The 26,939-nt window shown below is 33.7% G+C and overlaps 4 protein-coding genes across 6 annotated transcripts; 2 read left to right on the top strand and 2 right to left on the bottom strand.

The window, feature by feature from the left end:
- Window positions 1-422: 422 nt before the first annotated feature.
- On the top strand, window positions 423-2,465 carry LOC134268257 (uncharacterized). The gene has a single exon (XM_062750447.1). The coding sequence runs from the start codon at window positions 497-499 to the stop codon at window positions 2,243-2,245; it is 1,749 nt and encodes a 582-aa protein (XP_062606431.1). The 5' UTR covers window positions 423-496; the 3' UTR covers window positions 2,246-2,465.
- On the bottom strand, window positions 2,279-6,498 carry LOC134268258 (proteoglycan 4-like). 3 transcript variants are annotated; one of them, XM_062750449.1, is made up of 6 exons: window positions 6,399-6,498; window positions 6,081-6,197; window positions 4,710-4,919; window positions 4,614-4,661; window positions 3,971-4,129; window positions 2,279-2,667 (listed from the first exon to the last, which is right to left on the bottom strand). In XM_062750449.1, the coding sequence occupies exons 1-6, from the start codon at window positions 6,472-6,474 to the stop codon at window positions 2,555-2,557; spliced, it is 723 nt and encodes a 240-aa protein (XP_062606433.1). In that variant the 5' UTR covers window positions 6,475-6,498; the 3' UTR covers window positions 2,279-2,554. The 3 variants fall into 3 exon arrangements, with proteins under 3 accessions (XP_062606433.1, XP_062606432.1, XP_062606434.1); XM_062750448.1 differs by having other exon boundaries at window positions 4,614-4,919; XM_062750450.1 differs by lacking the exon at window positions 6,081-6,197 and having other exon boundaries at window positions 4,614-4,919.
- A 3,064-nt stretch (window positions 6,499-9,562) lies between these two features.
- On the bottom strand, window positions 9,563-26,879 carry LOC134268250 (large ribosomal subunit protein mL42-like). Its single transcript, XM_062750441.1, has 6 exons — window positions 26,768-26,879; window positions 10,853-10,916; window positions 10,672-10,759; window positions 10,431-10,463; window positions 9,903-10,024; window positions 9,563-9,672 (listed from the first exon to the last, which is right to left on the bottom strand). The coding sequence occupies exons 1-6, from the start codon at window positions 26,838-26,840 to the stop codon at window positions 9,615-9,617; spliced, it is 438 nt and encodes a 145-aa protein (XP_062606425.1). The 5' UTR covers window positions 26,841-26,879; the 3' UTR covers window positions 9,563-9,614.
- LOC134268249 (uncharacterized) lies at window positions 12,061-23,129 on the top strand. The gene is made up of 2 exons (XM_062750440.1): window positions 12,061-12,144; window positions 22,206-23,129. Exons 1-2 carry the CDS (start codon window positions 12,090-12,092, stop codon window positions 22,994-22,996), a joined length of 846 nt encoding a protein of 281 aa, XP_062606424.1. The 5' UTR covers window positions 12,061-12,089; the 3' UTR covers window positions 22,997-23,129.
- Window positions 26,880-26,939: the final 60 nt, after the last annotated feature.

The following is a 26,939-nucleotide window of genomic DNA, read 5'->3' as shown; positions in this document are numbered from 1 at the left end:
ACACCATCATTCAGGAAACAAAACCATTAAATAAAACAAGGTTTGTTCAAGCGTATTGTGTGACGTTCATTATAAGTGCCCAAGTGGATTGTAAATAAAGCTTGAGGGACATTGAATAGTTGTATGTATACACAACAGACTGCCTCGCCCACAGATACTCGTACAACGTAAGTTTGCATGTTTTATGTTGTTTTTTAAGGAATTGATTTGTGAAATAGAGTTTTTCAGAAGAATGATTTCCATCATCCTTGTGTAAACTAGGCCTACGTAAATAATTAAATATTAACATTTTTCGGCACATGTGCATTCCTAAGGGTTTTTTTTTTTTTAATGAAAATGATATTTTCTTCGCATCTTAAATGTCTAAGGTCAGAAATGACACCTGATATGAATATGAAATAGACGAAAAGCTGTAGGAAGCAAAATGAATAATAATTTCTTTTTTCTTAATTTTAGGAGGATTTTTAACAAGGTGCTTGTAAATCAAACTTAATTCATGGCTATAGCATCCGCAACAAAAGGTATTGCTCTTTTGGAGGACTTAAAGGGAGCTCAAGATGTAATAAAATGTGACCTCTGCGCAAACTCCGTGGAACTTCAATGCAACAAATGTGACGTCAAACTATGTGGACATTGTGTATCAAGACATGTATCTAAAACCCCAACGACACACGAAATTGTAACTTTTGTACACCGGAAATCAGGACCAGTGCTTCCTGTCTGTCAGTTTCACCGAAATGCAAAATGCGAGCTAAAATGTCAAACGTGTAACATTGCAGTGTGTTCGAAATGTATAACGACTTTTCATAAGTTTCATGATTTCGAGGATTTGATGGAGGTATTTAAGTCTAAACTGGATCTTATTCAGCAAGATACAAACGATTTAGAAATGGAATTTGTTCCGAGATACCAAAATATTATCTCTAGAATGAAGTTGCGATTGTCGACTCTTGCTCCTGAATACCAGATCTTGAAATCAGCCATAAAGAAACATGGACAGGAAGTACATCGAATGGTGGATGTCGTAATCAAAATGTTTGAAGATGAAGCAGAAAAAATGGAACAAGAGTCCTTGGCTACACTGAAGAATCGCATATCGGAATCCACAAGTTTGCTGGATGAAATTCAAGAATTAATCAAGGAGAACAAAAGGCTTATGCAATCAAGCAATGTTGAACAGGCACTCTTGTATAATTCTGAGATGGATAGATTCAGAAAAGTGAAATCAGAATTTTGCGTTTCTGTCCCCGATTTTTGGCGAGTTAAACTCACGAATGACGAGCTATGTAATCTATTCGGAAGACTAGAGACAAAAGATGACAAAAAGGAAAGTTCTTTAGAGAATAAAGAAGAAAAGAATCCATCAACAGAAGAAAAAGAATTTTTGTTGATGCCAAGGTTGACAGCGACCACAGAGAGCACTTTCGAACACGTTCAGAGGGTGAGTTGTCATGACACCAGCGAAGCTTGGGTGAGCGGGAACCAGAAAAATATAATACGAATTGACTTAGACGGAAACGCAAAGGAAGTTGTTTACACATCCTCGGGATATGTCCCCCACGACTTAACAGTCAGTAAACAAGGAGAGCTTCTGTATTGTGACAGTATAGAACGAACGGCCAACATCATCAAATCCGACAAAACGAGGGTGATTTTACGATATGAAGGTTGGAGACCGCAGGGAATTTGTACGACATCTGAGGATGGGATTTTAGTCACTTTGTACAACGACCTAGAAGGACGTAGTAAAGTAATAAAGTATGGGATCATCAAGCGAAAAGATGGTGAAAATCAAGAAATTTCGTCATTAGAAGCGCTACAACCAAAACCGGAAAAGGTCATTCAGTACGATGAACGAGGGGAAACTCTGTATAAATATGCGACTTTTATTGCAGAAAATGCTGTCAACCATGACATCTGCGTATCCGACCATGGAACCAATACCGTTGTTGTTGTAAATCAAGCGGGAAAATTCAAATTCACCTACAGCAACCTGATGTCTCAGCGGAAGTACGATACGTTCTTTCCATGTAGCATCGCTACCGACAGTCAAGGTCACATCCTTATAGCCGACGGTGACAATGACTGTATTCACGTGATCGACAAAGATCGACAGTTTCTCTGCTACATTGACAACTGTAACTTCTCAGGAGTGTGTGGAATTGATGTCGACCCTTCTGATAACGTCTGGGTCGGAGAAGTCGACACTGGTCGGGTTAAAGTCGTCCAGTACTTGACCGATTAATCTATCACGATTAGAGCAAAATAAAGAGACGAAGATGATTTATATATTTATTTCTTTAAAATACGGCCTTTGCAAAAGATCTATCACATATATATATACTCATTACTTCAAATGCGTAAAATGACTGAGACATACTAATGAAGTGAATGTTATCTTATAGGGGACTTATGAAAAGGTCTTCTCATTAAACTGAACTCAATAAAAATTCGAGATTTTTAGATTTCCCTTTCTCCTGTGGGTATAGGAGTTCTCTTGCTTCTTTAGTTCTGTCTGATGTTTAGACTGTATATCTTCGGTGCCGGTCCCTGTCTAGGCGCCCCCTATCTTGCTCCCCTTACTCTTGGTCTTAGCGCCACTGGTCTCGGCTACAGGTTCCGGTGTTTCCGGTGCCTCGGTTGGCTCAGGGGGTTCAGTTGTCGATGCTGAAACATTTATTAAAATACCTTTATTCTACAGGTCAAATTTTTACCCAACTTTAATAATCTTGAACACAGGTAATCAGAGATTACGTACAGAGCTCCACATTAAACTAATATGAATCTAATAGTGTACATATCCCAAGATGCAACAAATATTCAATTTGATTTAAAAGGGTTTAATTTTGTTGCTACTTTGGAATAGACTTATTTAAAAACTTCAAACCAATCACTATAAAGAAAATTTAATTCAAATCCAGCATCTGAAACAAGTTCATTCCTTGATGCATCGTCTATGCAAGTTTGGTTCTGTAGATCTTATAAGTTCTTAGTAATAGACCTGCACCTAAAACTTAAACCTGCTCAGAACCATTAATCTGGTCATTCCTATGCTGATATTGCAGCATCTGAAACCTTGGTCAGTTTGTATAATGAAACACATTTTGTGAAAGTATATCCCATGCATCTCTTATTAATGAAAGGCAAAGAAGTCCTTGAAAAGAAAAATGTACCAAACACCTTAACCTGGGAAGCCGAAAACCTTTAATCTGTTCAATCTACCAAGGGTATTAAATAAGCTTGGTGGTGTGCCCTTAACTTGGTTAGTGAGGCGAGGTTCCGACGCCTATGAACATTGAACAATACATAAGGCATTTATTTATTTATTGATTTATTACTTTTTTCGGCTTGTTTTAAAATCTAATAAGGTTAAGACAAATAAAACTTGCGGAATACATACCGGTTTTAGCTGGTGCTGAAGAAATTTGAGTACTGTTGAATTAGTACTTTTGTGATTTTTTACTATGAATTATAGAATAAATGCATAGCCACAGTTTTAAAATCATGAAAAGTTTAAAAAATTGACAAAAAAAAATTCTGGTTAAACGATTTACATATTTTTTACTATACCCTTTTCCTTTTGGACAAAAATAAAGTTGCTAGCTAGTAGTTTTTATGAAATTGGTAAAATAAGCAAAATTTTCCTTGGTTTCAAAGACACAACCTAAAAAAAAATTTTGCATTTCTCTCAAGTTAACAAAATTTATGAGGCATTTTACAAGGAGACAGAACTGTATTTTTTTCTGTTGTATACATGTAGTATATACTGGTAGTTAATTGGGAACCCCCAAGCGTCCGTGCCCCTGGTTCCTACAGACCTGCAGATGATGAGCACTATACTCGCCTTCATTGTACCTATGGTATAGTGGAGCCCTTTTAAGATGATACAGTGGTTTAAAAAATACATGATTTAAAAATTTACTGAAGGTATTTTGACAAAGAAAAAATTGCGGAATGATACTATACATACCGGCTTTAGCTGGTGCAGAAGAAGCGGCTTTGGGTGATCCGCCCTTCCCTGCTCCTGAGGCCACTTTATTGGCTACGTCACTTCCGGCTTTGGGGCCACTGGTCCCAGGGACAGGCTCTGGAGCTTCGGTCGGCTCAGGCGGTTCTGCAGTTGTCGGTGCTAAAAACATTCCACAGTTTTAGAACCAGATGTCAAACTTTCATCAAATTTGACAAAATAATGCAATTTGAAACACTGCGGTCTACATGTATTACAAACAGCAAAAAAAAAACAAACACACAATTTACAACATGACAATACAGAAAATAGACGAGAAAATGACTAAAGTTCGGGATGGTTACCAGTTCTCTCGAAACAGACCTTCCCACCATCCCATCACCCCACCCCAATCCCAAATGGTTTCGTTGTCTTTCGTTACATGTATCTTTTTTTAACTGAAGATATATCATGCCTTTTGCCCAAACATCCCCATGTTTCCTTTAACTTTCTGGATCCATCACTATACATGTAGTTTTAACAAAGTTTTCGCTTTTAGCGCAACCTCACCTGTTTGTTGGATTGGCCCAACAATACCGTGAAGCTTTTTAATTATTTTTTGGGTAAAATAAATTTACGTTGTGTTATATAAATGAACCTCCTTTACCTGATGGCAATGAAGAACTAGCCTTTGATGCTGCTTTTTTGGCCCCGCCTTTTGTTGCTTTTTTGTTCCCGACTATTGTTGCTTTTTTGACCCCACCTTTTTCTGCTTTTTTGGCCACGCCTCCTTTCGCTTTTTGTGGCGCGATTGTTGTTGTTTTATCGGTTTTGGCAGCTGTTGTTTTTGTGTTGCTTCCACTCGTGTTGCTGGCGCCTGCCACCACCGGTTTGGTGGTGATTTCGGGTGCATCTGTCGGTTCCGGTGGTTCTATGGGTTCGCCATTGGCGTCCAGGGCAGGTGAACCGGCAGCTAAAGGTTCCAAATGTTAGAGTTAGTCCAGCAAAGTGATTATTTCGATTCAAATAAAACCTATCTTATTCTGAGAGAGATTGTGTTTTCTGTTTCAATATATATACTACTGGGTATGTAACCTGCATGATGGAGTTAAAGAATTTTCATGAACATCATCGTCGCAAGCATAGAGTTTTGTGTCCATTTTATTTTGTGGAAATAGAATGGACACAACATCGTGGCTTGCGAATATGCATGTACATTGGCTCTTCGGTACTCTCCCCCCGCTTTCGCGAAAGTAAGGGGACATAAAATCTCATTCGTCTGTCCCTATGTCACAAAAATGTTAACCTATGACAAGACCTTTTTCAAATATACTATGGTTTTTGACCCCGTGACCTTGACCTTTGACCTACATTTCAAACATTTTAACCTTAATTTAAATTTTGAAAGAGAAAACACAGGACTTTCATACTAATACATGAATATTACCTGTGACAAGACCTTTCTAAATATTTTATGATTTTCAACACTATGACTTTGACCTTGAAGTTTGACCTACTTTTCAAAAATGTTATCTTTTTTATAACTTGATTGAGAAGAGATGGGACTTTCATATTAGACATGTGCATTACTTGTGACAAGATGTTTCCGAACGTTAACATGACCTTGACTTTCATGTTTGACTTAATTTTTAAATAATTTAACTTTGGTGATTACTTAAGAATGAAATTTAATAGGGTGTTCGTATTTGACAATATGTTAATAAATGATGGCATTTCATTCATTAAAACGCTTCAAAAACGGGGGACCACACTTCTTTGAATTTGTTAAGCATCAAAATTAATTCTACTCGTTTTATACTGTTTTCCGGTGTAACGTTGTAATGACCTAATTTTCAAAAAAATTACTTTGGTGATTACTTTAGAATGAAATTTGGTAGGGCTTTCATATTTGACACAATATGTTATAAATGATGGCATTTCATTCACTAAGAGCTTGATATTTTTTTTTTTTTTTTATCCCTGATGACCACAATGTTCAATGTGAAAATAGACCTTGTTGAATATTGACCCCACCTCAGAGTTTGAACATTTTTAAAGTTGCTTTTACGGGATTTATCAGTATCTCTATCCGGCACTGGATGAATTCAAACAGAACTGTATTTTGTAAACATACCTGATCCCTTTGCTGATGCTTTTGATGCCCCGAATTTATTTCCTCCGGTCGGACTCGGTGTGGAGGTGACCTCTGGAAGTTCGGGGGCTTCAGTGGGTTCTGGGGGTTCAGGAGTCGCTTCAAAGAAATGTACCGGGGGTCATTTCAGACATGAAAGGCAGAGATACAAATAGCAACCTATATTCATATCAATATAAATTTTCGCTATGAAATCTTAAGTCCTTTCCAGATATCCATACGATTTGAAAAAGTAGTTTGGTTTCTTTAAAATGTTTATTTAAATTTTATTTTATCAATGAAGAAAAAAATATTGAATACCTGCTTTTTTCGGAGTCTTTTGGCTCTCCGCAATTTGGCACACCAGCAACAGAGTTAGCACCAGATAACGCCGCATAGTCTGTTTTTTAGTGAGGCAATGCTGGAAACTAGAAATTCTGCTTAAATATATATACATGTATGTACAAAAAATAGATCATTTTACATATAAATTCGTTTATCATTTGTCAAAAGCAGTTAATTTGTAAAAAATGGCAGAATGTGATTTAATGTTAATGCATAATTTTAATGACCAGTCTCTCACGAATTTTTATTATTGCGCACAAGTAAACATACACCATTTAATATCTAATCTCCAAATTAAAAAAAAAAAAAATTAATAATAATAACAAAACTGATTTTTTTATGGTTTAATTATTGTCAAAATATTGGCTACACTTCGCATATGAAGTCTATGTTTTTCAATCGAGACTCAATAAAACTATACATGTAAATAAAACATTGCAAAGTTTATTGTTGAATTTTTTTTCAGTATTAACCAAGCAGAACTTTACACACATCAAAATTCAAGTACATTCTTGTTAGGGCGATATTTCTAGAAAACACCAAAGACAATTTTGAAAGTCTCGTTAGAGAAGTTTTTTTGTGTCTCCTTTAATTTTTATAAGTTGAGGTTAATTTGTTTTTATTCCGTGCATGTTTTGTTTCAAATTATTAGAAATATCTCTACTTTAAGACAAAATAGGCCTACATACTACGTATTTCACTCCATTAATTTATTTACATAACATATATATTTTCTCCAGTCGTGATATATTACATGTACATATAGAAACATCTGATTTTTTAGTCTTAATATTTAGTAAAATCACCCACTGAAAATTAAATACACGAGAAATTAGAAATTTTAGATAAACAATTATGATCAAAGGATTCCGTTCTTAGAAGAATTTAGTTAACGTGACCAATTTTTCTACATTACGTATATATATGCAATGTAATTATTTTAAATAATTTCAGTTTTCTTTTCATCTTAGATAAATATTGAGGGTGACTTACCAATCTCGAGGCCGATGTTTCTGCGCTATTTTATTTTTTTCCCTTCTGAGCAGTAATTAACAGTTATATTTATATAATCTTGGGTCTAATTACATATAATGAATATTGCAATCTAAGGGATACAAATATATCATTGTATAATTTGACGTTTTTCTTTCACTCATTAAGACGGAAAAATCAAAAAGATACCATATATCACACTTTAATTAGAATTTTCAGAATCCGTTGATATTGCATAATAAATACCTGTGTTTCCTTCATCGATGTCTTAAATTCGTTTTCTCTCTCTCTCTCGTTTTAAGATACTCTTTTACACAGTATATAACTATGATCTTTATTAAAGTTTATTTTAAAAAGTTTTCACATTTGATCTTACTGAATATGAATAAAGAAAATGTGAAATAGCAAACAGGGAACGATCTCGTAAATTTTGTAAACAATACAAATAGATGTAATACTGTAAATGATCCTTAAGCATTAGAAAAGGTAAGCTGTTTTGGGACCTCTTGATATGCGTGCTATCAGTGACGGATCCAGAAATCTTGTAAAGGGAGTTGGGGGTTGGTCGGGGCCCACAGCCACACCAACAAAAAATTATTCATTAAATCGTATACATGTATATTTTGGACACCGAAGGAGGACCCCCTGGGCCTCCCAGCCACACCAACAAAAATCTGAAAGCGTAATTATGATCATTAATGATCAGTCTACAGCAATGAAACAAAGAAGGATTAAAGACTTCGACAATTAGTGATTTTTTTTATTGATAATAAGAATTTTTTCCTAATTTATGTGATTTTTACAATTTTTAGTTATAAATCACAAAAGGAGTTGATTTGGATATGCGGTTTACACATCACTAAAATAGATTACACCATGTGCACCTTCTAATGAGGCTTGTTTATTTTTACGCAGAAGATATTTGGAATAATTAATCCATGTACATTGCACACTTCTTTTCTTTTTTTTAAGTCTATAAAAAAAATAATGACTTTTTAACGACATGTGACCTGTATACCCTTTTAATAGCATTTCCTTTACCATGTCTTGAAAGGGTGTCAAAAAGATTATGATTTACAATGTATTTGAAGAATCTGAAAATAAAAATCAAAGCTATTTATGAACTGAAGTTCAAAAAAAAAAATCCAAAAAATAGAAGGCATAATAAAAATAGCACTTGTCCTATCTGTCAAACTGTTTACTAAACGATCAAAATATCGGGTTTAAATCTAAGGTTAAAAAAATGTGTAACTGTGTCGACAATGGCCACCCCCCCCCCCCCCCCCCCCCACTTTTAGAAGAAAAATTACCTTAATAATTCAAAAATGAAGTGCTGAACCTAATTTTGAATTAAAGAACACACCAGTCGTACAATTTTAAGACTTATTTGGTATCAATAAATCACCTCAACATGAAATTTCATACAAAATGAACTTTCCATGAATTCATTTTAATGTTGTGTAATTTAGCCTTTTTAAGTTTCATATTTCAGAGAAGTGTCCGAGGCAAGACTGATGAGTGGAACTGTGGGACTGAGGAACACTTGACCTGGGGTTTCACCCCCCAGTTTAGATTCATTGAGAGTCGATTGTATTATATGTTGTATGTCATATTTGTCATTTTGTAAACTGATGGACTGCATTGCCCAAAGTTGTATCCTGAATAAACTTAATTCAATACACATGTACATGTGATGCGTCGAAAAAATATATAAATTGTAATTTCGGGAGGAGCAATTTCGAGCACTGCATGGATAATGGATTTTTGGAAATAAATGTAGCTGAAACAATGCGTATTCCAAATTTCACCATCCAGACAGGGCTCAAAAATGATCCTGCTCCTGAAATTATAACGTCATAGACAAATTATGCTTGATAAAGCATGCATGGGAAGCTTGACCCCACATTTGGGGGGGGGGGGTGTAAGATACTTCAAACCCATGATACCCTGCCGACTGTATTTCTGGCGACATCATCCATGCAAGTTTATTCAAGGTAGCAAAAGGCTACTCTAGTCTGGTGCTCCACAATAACCTCTAACACGTGATTCCGTGATTAACACGTGATTACGGGAGAAACGTGTTCACCGAAGCACCGGAACAGCACAGCCTATATTGATAAAATATAAATTTTTAAAAGAGAGCAAACTGAAATTTTTTCCAGACTTTAATATCTCTGTTAACATTTTAGATACAGTATCTCAGATGCTTTCGCGGTCCGGCGGAGGCTGATTTCTAAGTCTTCGTCTCGTTCTTTGTCTGAAAAAAAATAAAATTTAGAACTGATTTTCAAAAACGAAAAAAAAATCAAATTTTAACTTCCAGCTTCTTTTTCATCAAAATTCTTCTCATTTTGGGTAAAAGTTCACAACATTACATTAGCCATTTTTTCATATTTGATTGAGACCTAATAAATCACTTCAGGTAAAAAAAAAATCAAAATCGTGGTACAATGTACAAGAAAGCAGTCAAACTATGACAATACTTACATTGGGTTGAAGGGGTGTTTTGTAGTGTAGAAGATATTGGCGAGTTCTGACACGGTGGGACCGGTCGGTCTGTGTCTCAGTTTGTAACCCTTTATATACTGAAGCTTCAAGGGCGAATCACCCTAAAATCAGAAAAGTATTAACGCTTGTTAAAAGTTGTATGTCAGGGAAAAAAAACTATTTACAGATTGGTTTGAGTTCTTAGTTTCTATTTTCTCCCCACCCACCCCCTTTCCCTCCTCCCCTTTGTGTGTTTATTTAGTTTCATGCGGGTAAAGGGGAATCTGTGACACATATACATGTACTTTTGATTAAATCACAAAAGGAAAGTTCATACGTGTAAAAGTTACACGTAAATTAAATGTCAAAATCAGAAATAAAATATTTTTAAAGTAAACAGAGGAAAAAATACTGAATGGAGTAATCATCTGCATATATCATCACATCTAGTTTTCGGACACACCTTTAAAAGCAGCTGAGATATATTACGACAGTTTCGTAGCATTAATATTTTACCGTAACACTTACCTGTGTCATATCTTCTGTGTCTCTAGGCATTGGCTGAAAAATTATAAAGAATAATTTTATATTTTGTTTTAATTCAATTATGTTAGACATGTAAAACAAACACTACAAACAAAACAATATATATTTTATCTATATATTTATCTTATTCGCGACTTATCAGGTGTAGCATTGGATGCAAGATTGAATTAAAGAACTGTTCAGATTAAATTTTGCTGAAAAGGAGATTTAGGGTCTGAATTACCTTTGAACATTCGTAAGGGAATTTCGGTTCCGGATGCCAGCAGATAATCATAGATTCGTCCGCGCTAAGAGTCGCCGACGGTTTATTACTACAAAGATACATTTAATACATGTAATGTACCAATATTCGGTAATGCCTTATTAATTTAAAAAATAATTTTTAAAAATCCAACATAGAGTACCTGTGAAATGTGCCATCCCTTTGGCTACCCTCATTGTTGCTCTTCAATCGTCTTTGTACCATTCCTAAAATAAAAATAAAATTTTGAGAGAAATTATTGTGGTAACATTTTTAATAAATTGCAATTTTAATGATTTTAATAAATTGTAAATGTATATATACTGTATGTGCTGGTTGGGCGGGGGTGGGGGTCCAACCAGGTAAAAGATGCCGAACAGACAAGGGTTCTAGCCAAATTTACATGTACATGAACTGTAGAAACGTTAGGTTATTCAAAGGTTAGTCAAATCCGTGAAAAATTTAAAATTTTAAAGTAAAAAAATATTAATATTTTTATCTACACTCAATCTCGTGTTATAGTTTGTTTATTTTAAGCTATATATAGAACAGTATCAAGATTAAAAGTAAATAATGCTTTTTTTTTCCAGAATGCCACACGAAGTACAATGTACATATACAACGCATGCAAAATGAACACGTTTATGCTTGTACGTGATAAGGATGTACACGTGATTTACATATTCGATGTACATGTACGGTACATGCATTTTCAACCGTATAATTTACTTGCAATATTAATAAAGAATTTATATTTCCGAATTAATGAAAGAATCAAAATTAATAAAAAATTTAAGAAAAATGACATTTTAAATTGTTGAAATAACCAAAAAGATTTGAATTTATGGAAAAAAGAGAATTGAAAAGAATTTCAAAAAGAAGTTTGATATCCCTTTCCTGCGGCTTCACTTTTTAGAATCAATCATCACAGGGTTTTGTCTGCTCATCATTTTACCAGTAATGTCACTTCTATGCTTTCATCTTCAAACAACAAAAGCATAACGTTTATTTCATGTTGTTGTAAGGGCACGCGCTCTGGGCGGGAAAATTAGCCACCCGACGCCCGCCGCTACTTTGATCCTCCGAAACCCCACTGGGTGATCCTATTACAATTAAACAGGGGTTAAAAAATATTTATACAGTATTCTAAATTCCCATAAATCAAGTTTTAAGATAAAAAAAAAGACAAAATTGTTTTAGCTGATTAAATACAAGCTTTCTTGAAATGTGTTTTCTTTAGGAATAATTTGAAAAAAAAGAAGAAATTTTAACAAATACAAACAAGCTGTTCAATAAATTTGAGTAATTGCACCCCTTGAAGATGGAATAGGCCCATTGTAATATAAATGTTTAATTCCAAAATTGAAGTTTTATTGAAAAAAAATCATCATAATCTCAACATGGAGTACCAGTTATACCACGATTACTTCAACCTGGCCAGCCAGATTATTAAAAGTAAGTTTCTTTTTCTTTTCTTTTTTATATATATATACCCATCCTTTTGTGGAGAGTTGGGGTTTATCTGCTTTTACATACATGTATACACTTCACTTTCTTTTTCAAAATCAAATGTTAAATGTGTCAAGTCTCACTTTATTAATATTTTATAATTTTACACAAAATCATGAAAAAAGGTTTTTCTCTATACTTAGTATGGAAATCATAAAATTATACACTCAATTGCTCCTCTTATAATTTTAAAATTACATACATGTAAATACACCCCCCCCTTAAAAAAAGCCCTGATTCTTTAAAAACAGAAAAATTTTCTCTTTGTGTTATTTATTATTACATATATTTACTAAGTAAATAAAATTTAAAGAAAAAGAATATGACTTAGCAAGTGTAATTCCACCTTCCCCCTCCCATAATTAAGGTTCATAAACCATCTGCTCACTCCTATAAAATTACCTTAAACCTTAATGATTTTCCAAAAGAAATGTATTTTATAAGTAAAATGCAAACAATTTTAGCATAGCTTGCAGGGCAAAATTGGGTAACTTGGCAAATCTATAAAGGAATAATATATATTTAGGTCATTAAGAGTTATCTCTCTTGTCAGAGTATCAATGAACCTTAAAAAAAAATGCATGTAATAAAAAAAAATTTTTTTTTTAATTTAAAAAAGCTTTAAAAAAGTTATATGCAGTAATTCATCAATCAGTGGAAGAAAATGTGAAATAAAAAGTTCGACCGTCATACATTTATGTACCTGAACTTAACACATGTTTGATTAATGTGTGTATATTTGTCAAAGAACACTGACAATCAATTTCCTTGAACACAAACAGTTTAAAAATTGAAGAAATATAATATCTCTACTGATATTAGGCAATATATTAGAAATAAATACCATAATACTTTATTGCTCTATTGATTTAAATAACTGATAATTGATCCCTTTTATACTAATGTATGTACACAGACAAAATAAAACACATTTTTGATATGAATTTGGAAATTTCTACTGGACCAACTTCTCTACTCTGCAATCTATAAATCTATAAATGGGTGAAGTGGATTCATTTTGTTCATTAAGGGGCTAACCCTCTTTCAAAAGGAGATAACTTAGATTTACTGATCTTTTTTAATTCTGTAAAGACTGTAATAATATAGTAATTGTAAGAAATGTTACATTACTGTGTGTGATTGTCATTTAACTGTCACATACTTGTAACTGCTGTATATTTATACCGTCATAATTGTACCTGCAGAACTGCAGCTTTTTATAATGACACTTGTTTGTCTCTCAGTCAAACTATTATTTCTTGTAACATGCCATCTTTTAAATAATGTTTGTTTGCCCTCTCCTGATTCAAGGTAAAAAAAATTGGTAAGTACATGTAGGTAGGTGGGAAAAATCTTTTTTCTCAGAAAAATTCAACATATTTATTGACAGAGAGGAAAAATTCAAAAATAAGGAAGAAAAAATAAATCTTGGAGGTTAAAAAAAGTTGAGTCTGCCATTTTTGACCAGTTGGTCAGGAGAGGGAAACCAAACAATTTGCTAAAGATGGCCTTGTATGCTTTTTATATATGTATTGTATGTCAAAGTGCTTTGGAGGTCCCAAATACTTATTCTTCAAGTTTTGAGGTCACCCGAGTCACTCGGGTGACCTATTGCTATCCATTTTTGTCCGTTGTTCGCTGTGCATCATGCTTTAACATTTGAACATTTTCAGCTTCATTTCTGTAATCGCTTAACCAGTTTCAACCATTTTTGGCATCTTTGATTGAAGGGAAAGAAAATTTATAAATTTCATAGTCCCCCCCACCTCATAGGGCCTGATGGGTGGGACCAAAACCACAAAAATTGTGCAATTCTTAAAATCTTCTTCATTTCAAGCAGTCAAACTGCTTGCATGTTTGTTATCAGCATTGAGCCCTCTACCAAAATTGTGAAATTCATGGCCACACTGGATAAGGGGTTCTAGTACAAGGACAGGGCTAAATAGATTATATAGTGAAAATGCATTATTTCTTTGAAAATTTTCTTTCTGCTCCTAGGCATTAAAAAAAATAACCAAAAACATTGTTATGTTGAATTTAAGGTTCCCTCTTCCAAAATTGTGAATTTCATGGCCCCTGAGTTAGGGGTTCTGGTGTTAGGGTGGGACTCTATTGATAATATAGTGAAAATGTATTAATTCTATGAAAATCTTCTCTGCTCCTGGGTATTAAACTATCCAAGTATATAGCCATGATGAGAAAGGGTATTAAATAAACACTAAACATTAAATACATAGCTATGTTGAATAACAGTGCCTGATCTTCCATAACTGTGAATTTAATGGCCCTTATAGGGTCAAGGGTTCTGGTGTTCGGGTGGGGCTCTATTGATCAGAGTGTGAAAATGCATAATTTCTTTAAAATCTTCTCTGCTCCTGGGTATTACATAGATGTAGTTTTGATGAGGGATCCAGATCCCTCTTCCAAATTTGTGAATTTTAGGGCCCCTGGGTCAGGGGTTCTGGGCAGGGCTCTAATGATTATTTAGTGAAAATGTATGAAAAATGTATGAATTCTTAGAAAATCCCCCTGGGTATTATTTATGCCAATGATCTAAGTACATAATTATATTGAAGAAAGCTGCCTCTTCTAAAATTGTTTAATTTCAGGAACCCTGGGTCAGGGGTATTTGGTAGGTGGGGTACATAGTCTGAAAATAAATTAATGCTTTGAAATCTGCTCTTAGGTACATGTATTAATCAACCATTTATGATGAAGTAAATTTTATGATAAAATTTCCAAATTTTGAAATATGTGGCCCCAAGGTCAGGGTTCCTGCTGGGAGGGGTGCACAAATGGTTATAAAGTGAAAATTTATTTTCTCTTTTACTTTGATCTGCCTCTGGGTATAAAGTAACCAAAGTAAGCATGCCAAGTGTATAGTTATGATAAGCAGTGCTGCCTCATTCAAAAACCTGAATTTCATGGCCCCGGGTTTAAAACACCATCCAATTCAATTGTTGGAATGTTGTTACATGATACTCAGGTTACCTATAAGGCCTGTGGGCCTCTTGTTATATTTTTTATCTTTGATATATTGAAGCCTTGAAGGCTTTTCAAGTCCCATCCTGTTTGCACCAGGCTATAAATGAGTTTAATGAATATAGGACCTAAAATAAAGATTTATTTGTTTGCATTTGCCTACCAACCCACTGACAATGCACTCGACCCAAACGTTTTTTCAGCCATTTTGTAATTTTTTTTTTTTCAATTTTTCAGAATGCATATATTGAAACTGTTTCATTTTCAATTTTTGACTTTTGTTTTTATCATCTAGTATGTGGTTTAGAACAAGAGTGGAGCTTACTCACGTTTAGTAGGCCTATGAACAGCTATATTATTTGTTTTCTAACAAAAATCTTAATTTATTATTGAAAAAAAATGCCCACCTACCACCAGTCTAAAAATTATTGGTCGGCAACTGCAAACAAAGAATTTTTTAAGCTTGGCCTAACTGGTACATGTACATTTATGTGTATTACACACAGTATCACTTCTGATATAATAAAAAAGGTAGATTTAATTATGTGGTATGAATTGCAATTGCTTATTGTAACATCTTATTCATTCTTTGTGTCAGTTATGTACCACTGATACCTAGGTGAAAAGTAATGGTGATATCCTGTAGCATTAACAGTTGATTAATTATTAATTAATTTATACCCCCCCCCCCCCCCCCCCCCCCCCGGGCGAAAAGTGGGAAGGTATACTGGTATAATTGGTATGTCCTTCCGTCCGTCTCACTCTGTCCGTACGTCTAGCTGTACGTCCGTCCGTCTGTCTGTTACGCTTTTGGGCACCCATCTCTTATCCGCAACTCCTCTTATACCACTGAGTGAAATTTAATGAAAATTTCACAGAATCTTGATTACATATTGCCGTTGCGCACCTCCTATTTTACTTTTTTATCCGACACGTATTTTAGGTTTTACCATAGCAAAACATGGACATGGCCATTATATTCTCACCTATGACGCAAGATATGACGGCTTCTGAATAACATTACACATCACGAGTTATTCCTCTTTACACGTTAGCGTAAAACAATACATAGCAAAACATGGACATTATGGAAGGCGGGGGGTATCATTAAGTGAGTTCATTGCTCACAGTACCTCTAGTTTGTAATGGAAATAATGAGATGTACAGCTTTGCTACATAGCATAAATTTGTAATGTGCTCCTAACTCTCTCAAAAAACCACTTGTCAGTCTGGATAAAACTTTGTAAATTAAAAAGCTTACTGAAAAGTATACATTCATGTTTTTTTTAAATATTAATCGCTTTTTAGCTCAACCTTTGTCCATCGTTGGTCTGTCCTGGGGTAGTGTAGATTGTAAATTGTTAAATCATGGCCCCCCAGGGATAGAATGGGGCAACAATAAGTAATCCAAGTTTTACTTAAGAAATATATCGGAAAATCTTTAACAAGAGGCCCATGGGCAACATTGCTAACCACACTGTGGCTAGGAAAAAAGTAGAAATCAGTTTACTAATGAAAAGTTTAAACCGAAAAATGGTCCCAACCAATCCTTAGAGGGCCTGGGGTGCAGGGATGGGGTCGATTACTTTCAAAAGTAATCGATTAAATTACAATTACTTTGGATTTTAAAAGTAATCCATTACAAGCTGATTTACAGTCATTCTTAAAAGTAATCAATTACATCTGATTACTTTTCCATTCTGTAATAATCATGATTACTCTAGATTACATTAATTTTTCCAAAAAAATGCATAATGTTGGGAAATACTTTTTAAAATCATCATTCACATTTTAAAGCTAGAGTTCAGACAAAGTTTGGTTACATGTCTTTATGAAGATGCTCAAGATGGTTCATATGATTATCTTATTTCGTATATATACATGTACTTTTTATAAATATTTATGTTATTGTTGAGGAAGACAAAAATATTTCTAATTTGTCAATCAAATGAGACATTATTATAGTTAAAGGGATTTAATAGAGCACTTTTGTAAGTGACCATTTTGATATAAGTGATGAACCTTTCAATTAACTGCCAATTGTTCGATGTTTTTCCTACAATTAACACTCTGGCCGCGGACAAGCATAATTACGGTAGTTCACTATTGTTATTACCCTAGCTGACCCTTCTTAAGTACATCTGTGTTTTATTTTTAATCAATTCACTTTTTTTAGTAAATCATACAAAAGTTATGATTTTTAGAATACATATGTATCAAAAAGACACATTAGATAAAAAATTTACTTGTATATTTAAAGATTTACTGTGTTTAAGAGGGGGAAAAATGCATTGCAAACATGTTAATTGATACAAAAAAAGTCAAATTTAAAATGATCCTGTAGCAATTTTCCTCAGTATATATATCAAGCCACACAAGACGAATGCAAAAGTATTTTGAAATGACAACTGAATATAGCTGAGAGCTTTTATTAATTGCCTTCTTTATGAAACTGATTAAAGTATTTCTGAAGGCAATAGAAGATATAGCTACATGATTGTATAAATATAGCCTATAATTTTTATCATAATATTCGCTTATAAAAAAAATTTGAAAACACTGAATAATATTCACTGAATATCATTCTTAAAAGACCATCATTTTATGAACTTCTTTTTATTCATTGTAATCATAAAGTAATCAAAAAGTAATCATGATTACAAGACTTTTTTGAGAGTAATCGATTCAATTACGTTTACTTGTAATCAGAAAAATGTATGATTACTGATTACTTATGATTACTTGACAAACTGTAATCGAGTACAGCTGATTACGATTACTGATTACGATTACCTCATCCCTGCTGGGGTGAGGGTATTATTTGAACAAACTTAAATCTACACTAACTAAGGATGCTTGCATTTTCTTTGACTACCTGTGGGCTTTATTGCCCTTTACATTTGGACTTACATTGTGCCCCCCCCCCCCCCCAGCCCAAGAGAAATAAGACATATCATGGCTTTGCTGTCTTTGAAAAAAATTCACATATATTCCTAAGTAAAACTGTGCTCATCCATTGTGGCCCCACCCTTAACCCCCAGGGGTCATGTTAGATCAAAATTGCACTACATACCTGAGTCATCATGTTTCCATATAAATACATGTATATGACCAATCATGACTTTGCTGTTTTTGAGAAGAAGATTTTTAAAGAATTTTTCTATATATTTCTATGTAAAACTTTGATAGGCCAATTTGTTGCCCCACCCTATCACCAGGGGTCATGATTTGAACAAACTTGAATTTACACTACCCGAGAATACTTCCACATAAATATGACGAATCATGGTTTTGCTATTTTTGAGAAGATTTTTAAAGAGCTTTCCTATATATTTCTATGTAAAACTTGGCCATTGTGGCCCTACTCTATTCCCATGAGTCCATGATTTGAACAAAATTGAATCTTATATACATGAGGATCACTGCTGCTTCAATATAAATATGATCAATCATGGCTTTGCTATTCTTATGAAGGAAAATTATAAATAAAGAATTTTCCTATATATTTTTATGTAAAACTTTGATCCGCCATTGTGGCCCTGCCCTACCCCAGCCTACCCCGGGGGTAATGATTTGAACAAAACTGAATCAACACCACCTGAGAATGCTTCCATATAAATATGACCAGTCATGGCTGTACTGTTCTTGAGAAGAAAATTTTTATAGAATTTTCCTATATATTTCAATGTAAATCTTTGCCATTGTGTCCCCGCCCTACCCCCAGGGGTCATGATTTGAAGAAAATTGAATCTACACTACCTGAGGATGCTTCCATATAAATATGATCAATCATGGCTTTGCTGTTCTTGAGAAGAAGATTTTTAAAGAATTTTCCTATATATTTTTATGTAGAACTTTGATCGGCCATTGTGGCCACACCCTACCCCTGGGGGTCATGATTTGAACAAACTTGAATCTACACTTCCTGAGGATGTTTCCCCATAAGTTCCATCTTTCCTTGTACAGTGGTCCTTAAGAAGAATGTTTTTTAAACATGACATCAAATTTTCACTGTTTTTGAATTATCTCCCCTTTAATGAGGATGTGACCCTGCACTTGAACAAACTTGAATTCCCTTTATCCAAGGATACTTTGTGGCAACTGTAGTTGAAATTGGCCCAAGAGTTCTGGAAAAGAAGCCGAAAATGTGAAAAGTTTACAGACAGACAGAGGGCTATAGACAGACAGACCGATGGCGGACAAAATATGATCAGAAAAGCTCAATTGAGCTATCAGCTTAAGTGAGCTAAAAATGTTCTTCTCAAGAACCACTGGGATAGAAAAGCTGAGATTTGTGTGAAAGCAACATGGGGTAGAGAAGATTGTAAATTGTTTAAATCATGATTCAAAGGGGGGGGGGGGGGGGTGGTTGGGGGTAAGGCAGGACCACAATTAGGAATCTAAGTTTTGCATTGAAGTATAAAGGAAAAATCTTTAAATATGTTCTTTTTAAGAACCAAAGAGCAAGAACGTCCTGGGGTAGTGTAGATTCTCAGTTTTTTGAATTGTCATTTTTGTACACATAAGAAGGAGATCAGAGTCTTTAGAATACAGGCCTTTAGATCGCTTTAAAAATTTTGTGTGTATTTTTTTTTCTAAGCAATCTAAAGGCTTGTGCTTTAAAATGAGTAATTTGTGAATTGAATGGACTTGCATGCACATCAATAAATAACAATAAAGACTGGGTGATAGGAACTGTACTTCTCAAACTCAAAAGTACACACTGTACATGTTTTTACCTATTAATATGTAATATGTCCTCTAGTTTAAAAATTAAAAATCTAGTTTAGAAATGTATAAGGCCCAAGAAGGTGTTTCTATATTCCATCCCTTCTAGATATGTAAGATAGGTACATTTGATATATCGGTAAGAGATAATCATGTATGTCAGAATGAATACAGTAAAAAAGCTAAGATTTATTGTGAGAATTTTTTTTTAATGATGGTCAAGAAAATTTTTCAAAAATGCAAATTCCTATCCAGTTATTAATCAGTAAAGATTACATTTTGGTCACCAAAGATATGTTTATTTTCAAATATGAAAATGTGAATAGTTACTAAGAATACAAAGAAATTCCATGGTGGAAATAAAATGTATTTCATCATTAGGAATAATATTTTATGTTGAAGTAAAAATTAAGGCACATTGTTAACATCTGTCAACCATCATTAACTAAAATCAATTGAAAAAAATTAAAACTGTTAATCACCAGTAACCAAAACGAAGTAATTTTTGAAAACCATTATAAATGACTGCTTAGATTTCTAAAATTTAAAATTCTAGTTTTCCTGGTGGCTATTATTGTTCCCAGCTAGGAATATAACTTCTAAAATAAATGCCAAATTTCTTACAGGTTGATATGAGAATTACTAGAGTATATTCAGGGCTGTTAGATACAAGTCATTAAAAAACAAGATCTCTATAACTTAGTGTAAATGTTATTTTATTTTTTTTTTAAATTTATTCAACATATTGACTGCTGTAATTTGAAAATGAATACTAGTAACAGCAATTAGTTCATTGTTGTGCCAATTTGCTCCAACATTTCCCAACCTCGAAAACTGCATATTCTTTGAGGATCATACTTTCTTATATGATTGCCAATATTTCTTAAAATAATCACTGGTTTTACATTTAAAGGCTAATTGAATCTTCAATTTATACTCTTTTTAGTTAAAATCTAAAATGTAAAAAAAAATTGCATTAACTTGAATCGGAATTCACTTAAACCTAGTACATGAATGTATCCCTTACTCAGATAAGTATACATGCAATGACTTTCACAACATAACGGTTGTATAACATTGAATTTATTATTGAGTTATTGTTTAATTTTAATTTTTTTTTTTTTTACATAATATTAAATCTAAAATTTAATTTTGAAAGCAATTGGTTTATTTTTGTCATCAAAGTGCAATATTTTCTCTGAAAAGCAAAATTAAAAAGCTAAAAAGTCATTTTAAAATATATTTTTTAAAAATTTGGTTTACATGGCAACATAAAATTTAAGATTTAAAAAAAAATACATTATCAATTTTAAAAACACAACATTTGCTATATATCTGCCAAATTTCAAGCAAAGTGGTTGTCAACATTTTCAGATATTTGCATTTAAGTACACCATTGTGATAATTTTGTTGATATTCCAAAACAACTCAGTCCTGAGGTTTCAGCTCGTGTAAAACAAGTCGGCACACAAAGAGTTAAATTAATTATTTAATAAATTTAATAACATTTTTTATTACCCCTATTCTTTAAAGAGTGTCGTGTTATCTAATGTCAAAAACAAGCAATTACGACGTCAGTCTAAATATCAGTTAAATTTTTTTTTTTGAGGATCAGTTATTTAAAATTGTAATAAAATTTTTCAACCCTTAATTTCTTAGTTTTTGTTTAGTTTTATTAATTAAAAGAAAAAAGTTGCTTTAAAACAGTAAATACAGTTCATTTCACTGTGTTGCGTGAAATATTGCGCAATGGAAAACCTTGTCGGCCCTATTAAATACGTAATTTAGTGCACTGGATTTTGATTTAGATGAACAATGTTGCCATGAATAATAAAATTAGAAATATTTGTGAAATTCCTTTAAAATGCTACTCCTCATACAGTTTTGATCTGATTTCAATATAACTTGGCACACTAGTAGACCAAGATACATAACTTACTGCATCTGTTTTCTTTTCTTTTTTATTTTTTTACCCCCTGGGGTAAACCTATACTACCTGAGGATGCTCCCATACAAATATGAATAATTAGAACATTGCTGTTTTTGAGAGGAATTTTTTAAAATTTTCCATGTAGATCTATACCTTAGTAACATTTTTATTGCCCATATTGGATCCATCCTACCCTTCCTAAGCCAGAAGACACCAAAAACCCTAATTATGTATATTTGGCAATTGCCAATAGCTGTCCCCAAAATTGAACTTGGATGAGGAAAGATTAAATTATGATGCAAACCACGGGAATGTATTAAGGCTAAAACAATTTCATCCATTTAAAACAGTCTATCTTAAATTTTAGACATGCAGCAGGGTGGTGACCATCCCAGTCACGATGTTGCTGATGACCTCATTCTGATGGAGCAGACCCATCGCCATGGTGACGACACAGATAAGGAAAGTCTCTGCAACATGGACACCTTTTCTTTGGACACCTCCGATGATGACAACACCAAGTGTGACGATTCCCTGTTTTCCCAATGGAAGGATCCCTCACCTCCTCAGCAGAAGTCCCTGTGGATGAACTTTGACAATGGGGATGTGTTCTACTCTAGCAATGGGGAGTTTCCTTCCATGAGTGACCTGACGGAAGAAGAGGGCTCCCATTCTGACTTTCCAACTTCATCTTGTTCCCTGCCCTACCCAAAGACCTTCCGTGGTAGCCCAACCTTAGAAGATCACAGCTCGGCTAGTTCCTCCTGTATGCCTTCTAGGAGTTCTCCACTCTACGAGGAGATGGCCTCACGAAGTTCTCCGCTCCATGAGGATGTAACGTCTGAGACCGGACAGCTCCACAACCTGATGCTGGCCCTCCAGGACCTTCAGTACCAAGGTGTTGTGGGAACTGGATTAGTCAACCCTAGAAGACCAGTGTTTGCTCTGGACGAGAAGGCCTGTGCTCTGTGTAAGAAGAATGGAGAGACCCGGGAGTTTTACACCACCCATGTGCTGAAGGACAATCGGGGAAAGATCATCTGTCCCATACTCCGCAAGTACGTGTGTCCTACATGTGGTGCCACCGGCGACAACGCCCATACTCTCCGACACTGCCCCGTCAACAAGGCCACGGAGCATGCTCGGTTTGGACAGTGAGCGCATTATCTTATCAGTGATCCTTATCTTATCAAAGAATTGTGATTTCTTAAAGACTTGATTGGTTGTGTTAAAATCTTTCAAACACAGTTGCGCTTTGATTCCATGAGGAATTCGTGAATATCAGAATTAAGCAAACATTTGTAAATATAATAGAAATGTGGCATGTAAAATAAATACATATATTCATGATATTTATGCAATGTAACTGTCATTTCAACAGCAGAATACATTTTATCTCAAATGTTTGGATCATGTTTTTTTTAATTCTTTGACTATGAACAAAATGTTATGCAGCACAAAATTTTAAATTATGAACTTCATAACTCCAATATTTTTATTATGAAATAAATTTCTGACCACCTGTACATGTATTTTCCAACAGATAAATTTTGAAATTCACTATCATTCCATTTAACATACTGAAGAAATGAGTTGAAGGTGAAATTTATGCACTCTAGTTCAAAACAGAAAAATTACCATTTCTTAAATGCCAAAAAAAATTTGATTGTATGCTGCATTCAACTTCTCAATCATTTCCCATTCAATAGAGTCTAAATACTAAAATCTGAATTGTATCTTTTTATTGACTGCCCTTCTTCAAACATTCTTCCAAATCATGTCTTTAATATTGTTATGCTTTCAAAAGATGACAAGTGACTAACTTTTAAACTTAGTTTATATTTTATTCAGTTGAAAACTTGCATTCATAAGAAAAATATATCCCCTTTTATATATGACAACAAAAAAAGTACTAAAACATATTATTGTATGCATGAAGACTATATACTTATTGCTTGTTATGACTTTGCTAACATTTTTAAATTGGAAATTGTTTACTTTATTTAAGATCTTCTTAGCATGCAGAAAACTGCTAATTAGAATTATGTTGTTTATTTCTGTTCTTTTGATTGCCAATTACATGTATATTATTTTTCCAGTTGTAATGTTCACATTCAATTATGGAAATAATTTTGCTGTTTATTTTTATGCACTTTTTAAGAAAGGTATTATCATTGCTACAGCATTGTGAAACACAAAATTTGAAATGCCTTTAAAATCATGATGGTGTATAATTATGTAGTACTGCTCAAAATCAGGGAAAGACATAACAATTTGCATATGGATTGCATGTTACTTGAAATGACTAAGGTATTAGTCTTGATATTTATTGTACAAAAGGATATTTTATTGCATGTAATGCATTTGAAACTTGTTTATAATAAAAATTATTTATTGAAATTGATCTTTTTTTTGCATTTCCCATTTCCCCAAAAAGTTGTGGTGGATTCTGATTTTAGAAAATTGCACTTATTGAAAAAATATATACCAGTATAAAATCTTATTAATCGAGAGCTAATTTGTAAAATAAAAATATGCCAATAGAAGTCAAGCTGAAGTTCATGTAAGGGTATATTTGCATACGGTAAATGTAAAATTACTCTTGCTCTCTGTTAAATTGTTTGTTTTGCTTATAATTAACTGTTATTGTCATAAAGTTGGGTAACAATTTAAAATAATGTAACACTTATCTAGACCTCAGAGAAACCAAGAATGTGCATCTTGCATAAAAGTAGAAACTTCAACAGGTTGGGACCACTTGCACAAATGGAATATTATATCCAGTATGGAATATAAATTTATAGTGCAAAAAATGATTTAAAAAAAAAGATTGCCAATAAATATCATAAATGCATATCAGAATACTAAAAATAGAATAAAGAACTTATGACAAAGAAGAAGGTACAGTTTGGGCTTTATTGCGCCCTTAAAATTTAATGTTCTTAAAAAGTTATGATATTGACTTTAACAAGAGTTGAGTAGATGAATATGATAAGGCTATCTAAATTTAAAAGAATTTTATTTTTCATTTTATTGGCAATAAAGGATGAGGGAGCTATTTTATTTTAATTTTAATTTTCGTTTTCTTTAATGATAAGATAATTTTTTTAATCACAGATATACTTTCCATTTCTGGTAAATTTCTATCCATTGCTTTGTAAACATCGTAGGTAATGTCCTCGAAATTTTCAGTAGCCAAAATCTCATTGCAAATGGCTACCGGAAGTGATATTTGAATACTAAACTATGAAACAAATCATTTTTTTTTCCTTTCTCCGCAATACCAACTATTTATTTTATCAAAAATACAATAAAATCGGCAATGCGGCTACCTCAAAATGGATGCGCGCGGGCACTACAATTTCAATTTTATATGACAAATCATAAAAGAATATGGCATGAATCTGCTTTATGAAATTAATTTGGTATATTTCTCAAAGTTTTTGTGGTGGATTCATTTTTGTGCTCATTTTCCTTTAGAAAATTCTACTACAATTTTTGAAAATTATGTAATCTGCTTTGAAAAATTATATCTCAAAGTTTTTGTGGGCTGCAACTTTTTAAGAAAATACAGGAAAATGCACAAGTTAATGATGTCATAATTAGCATCTCGCATGTTTAGGAGGTCATATGAGGAAAACAATTAGCCCCTTCACTGTAACTGCGGTACTTTTCTTCTGCAGGGCAAATTATTATCATTTGGCGGAGTTTTTGTTGATAGATGATTAAATGATGTTTCTTAAACAATCACTCTTACGTCATAAATCACCAAAGTACATCATTTTGCCCTGCAAAAGAGCAGTACCGTAGTTATCATGAAAGAGTCTATTTGTGTATTCTCACTGCATGGGATATTCATGATTCAGAAAGAATGAATTTAATTTCTTTTATCACTTTCATATTTTAGAAAAATACAGGGCTTAGTTTGTGTTGAAACTGTACCTTGTTCTTTCACTGCAATCTTACATTTTGTTAGATTAATCCCCAAGAAGCAGCTTTTTCCCTAAGAACCGGCTAACGGCCAAATTGACCGCTTCAATTGACAAAAATGCCATTTTTAAATAAAAATTTGGTGTTAGGTCCACAGAGATTTTGTTCATAAACCTCAGACCCTGGCCTGTTAGAACTTATCTATAACCCTTTACTTTGAAATTAAGGGAAAACACTGAGAAGTTAAGGAACTTCCGAGGGATCAATCTCCTAAACAATCGGGATAGTCTACTACAATTATTCCCTTTTACATGTTTTAGGTATCTTGATGCGGATTTAGGATACTGACGGCCAATATAAAAAATCTTTTGCACTGTAAATTTATAGCGAGCGCAGCGAGCGTCGCGCAGCGACGCTCGTAACTGCGAGCTCTAACGACAACGCCTGGGCGAAGAGAAAATACTACTGCACATTCATTCTTTAGAATTTTTTGCTGCAGTAATTTTGGCATCACTTAGCAAAGTTGCGTTCTCGCGAGAATGACGGCAAATGTTCAACAAAAAGTTTACTCGCCTTGATTAAATGGATACATATTGAAGATAAATTGTAAACGTAACTTTTTTCATTAACTTTCAGCACTGTTCAGTTTTTCTTGGTATTTGTAACTTACAAACGTCATGTGACGTCAGAGTCTAGACGCACCAAATGTCACGTGCGGTTTGACGAGCCCGATCTAAATTAAAACAATGGAAGAGTTTGCGCTCGCTCTAACGGTCGCACCGTCAACATATTATCCCATTTTGGATATTTTTACCCTTTGGGATTTAGGAACCAAACTTGGGTGTTGGATCTGCTAGCCTAATGAAAATGACCTCTACTGCCCCGAGGCTAGAGCTCCAAAAGTCAAAACATTCACAATCCAAACCAATATTCATAAATAATGATCTCGTTCCTGATTACGTGGTTTTCTGTTTAGAAATGCTTGACTTTGTTTCTTACCATTAGAACACGCAACACTTGCACGTAAATTCCTAAACACTGAAAAGCTGACTCTCTGCATGGGAGCTGCCATCTTGATTTTTTGACAAGTCGTTCTTCGAAAAGGAGTTACAAATTATAAAATCACAATGATTCAGACGATTTTTTAAACTTGGTCAATATTAAGATTTGT

This window comes from Saccostrea cucullata, unplaced genomic scaffold (assembly GCF_032062105.1).
Source record: "Saccostrea cucullata isolate Sc308-1 unplaced genomic scaffold, CSIRO_AGI_Scuc_v1 ctg1110, whole genome shotgun sequence".
Classification (NCBI taxonomy): domain Eukaryota; kingdom Metazoa; phylum Mollusca; class Bivalvia; order Ostreida; family Ostreidae; genus Saccostrea; species Saccostrea cuccullata.
The sequence above is the reverse complement of the archived record's forward strand: the minus strand, read 5'-3'. Positions and strand labels throughout refer to the sequence as shown.

Bases quoted from the DNA above. Each gene is read 5' to 3' on its own strand.
- LOC134268257 (XM_062750447.1), top strand. From the start codon at position 497: ATGGCTATAGCATCCGCAACAAAAGGTATTGCTCTTTTGGAGGACTTA.
- LOC134268258 (XM_062750448.1), bottom strand. From the start codon at position 6,474: ATGCGGCGTTATCTGGTGCTAACTCTGTTGCTGGTGTGCCAAATTGCG. The intron at 4,920-6,080 runs GTATGTTTACAA...TGGAACCTTTAG, and splicing joins AGCATCAGCAAAGGGATCAG to CTGCCGGTTCACCTGCCCTG. The intron at 4,130-4,613 runs GTAAAGGAGGTT...GAATGTTTTTAG, and splicing joins TAGTTCTTCATTGCCATCAG to CACCGACAACTGCAGAACCG.
- LOC134268249 (XM_062750440.1), top strand. From the start codon at position 12,090: ATGGAGTACCAGTTATACCACGATTACTTCAACCTGGCCAGCCAGATT. The intron at 12,145-22,205 runs GTAAGTTTCTTT...CTTAAATTTTAG, and splicing joins GGCCAGCCAGATTATTAAAA to ACATGCAGCAGGGTGGTGAC.
- LOC134268250 (XM_062750441.1), bottom strand. From the start codon at position 26,840: ATGGCAGCTCCCATGCAGAGAGTCAGCTTTTCAGTGTTTAGGAATTTA. The intron at 10,464-10,671 runs GTAATTCAGACC...ATAATTTTTCAG, and splicing joins TCCCTTACGAATGTTCAAAG to CCAATGCCTAGAGACACAGA. The intron at 9,673-9,902 runs GTAAGTATTGTC...ATTTTTTTTCAG, and splicing joins AAACACCCCTTCAACCCAAT to ACAAAGAACGAGACGAAGAC.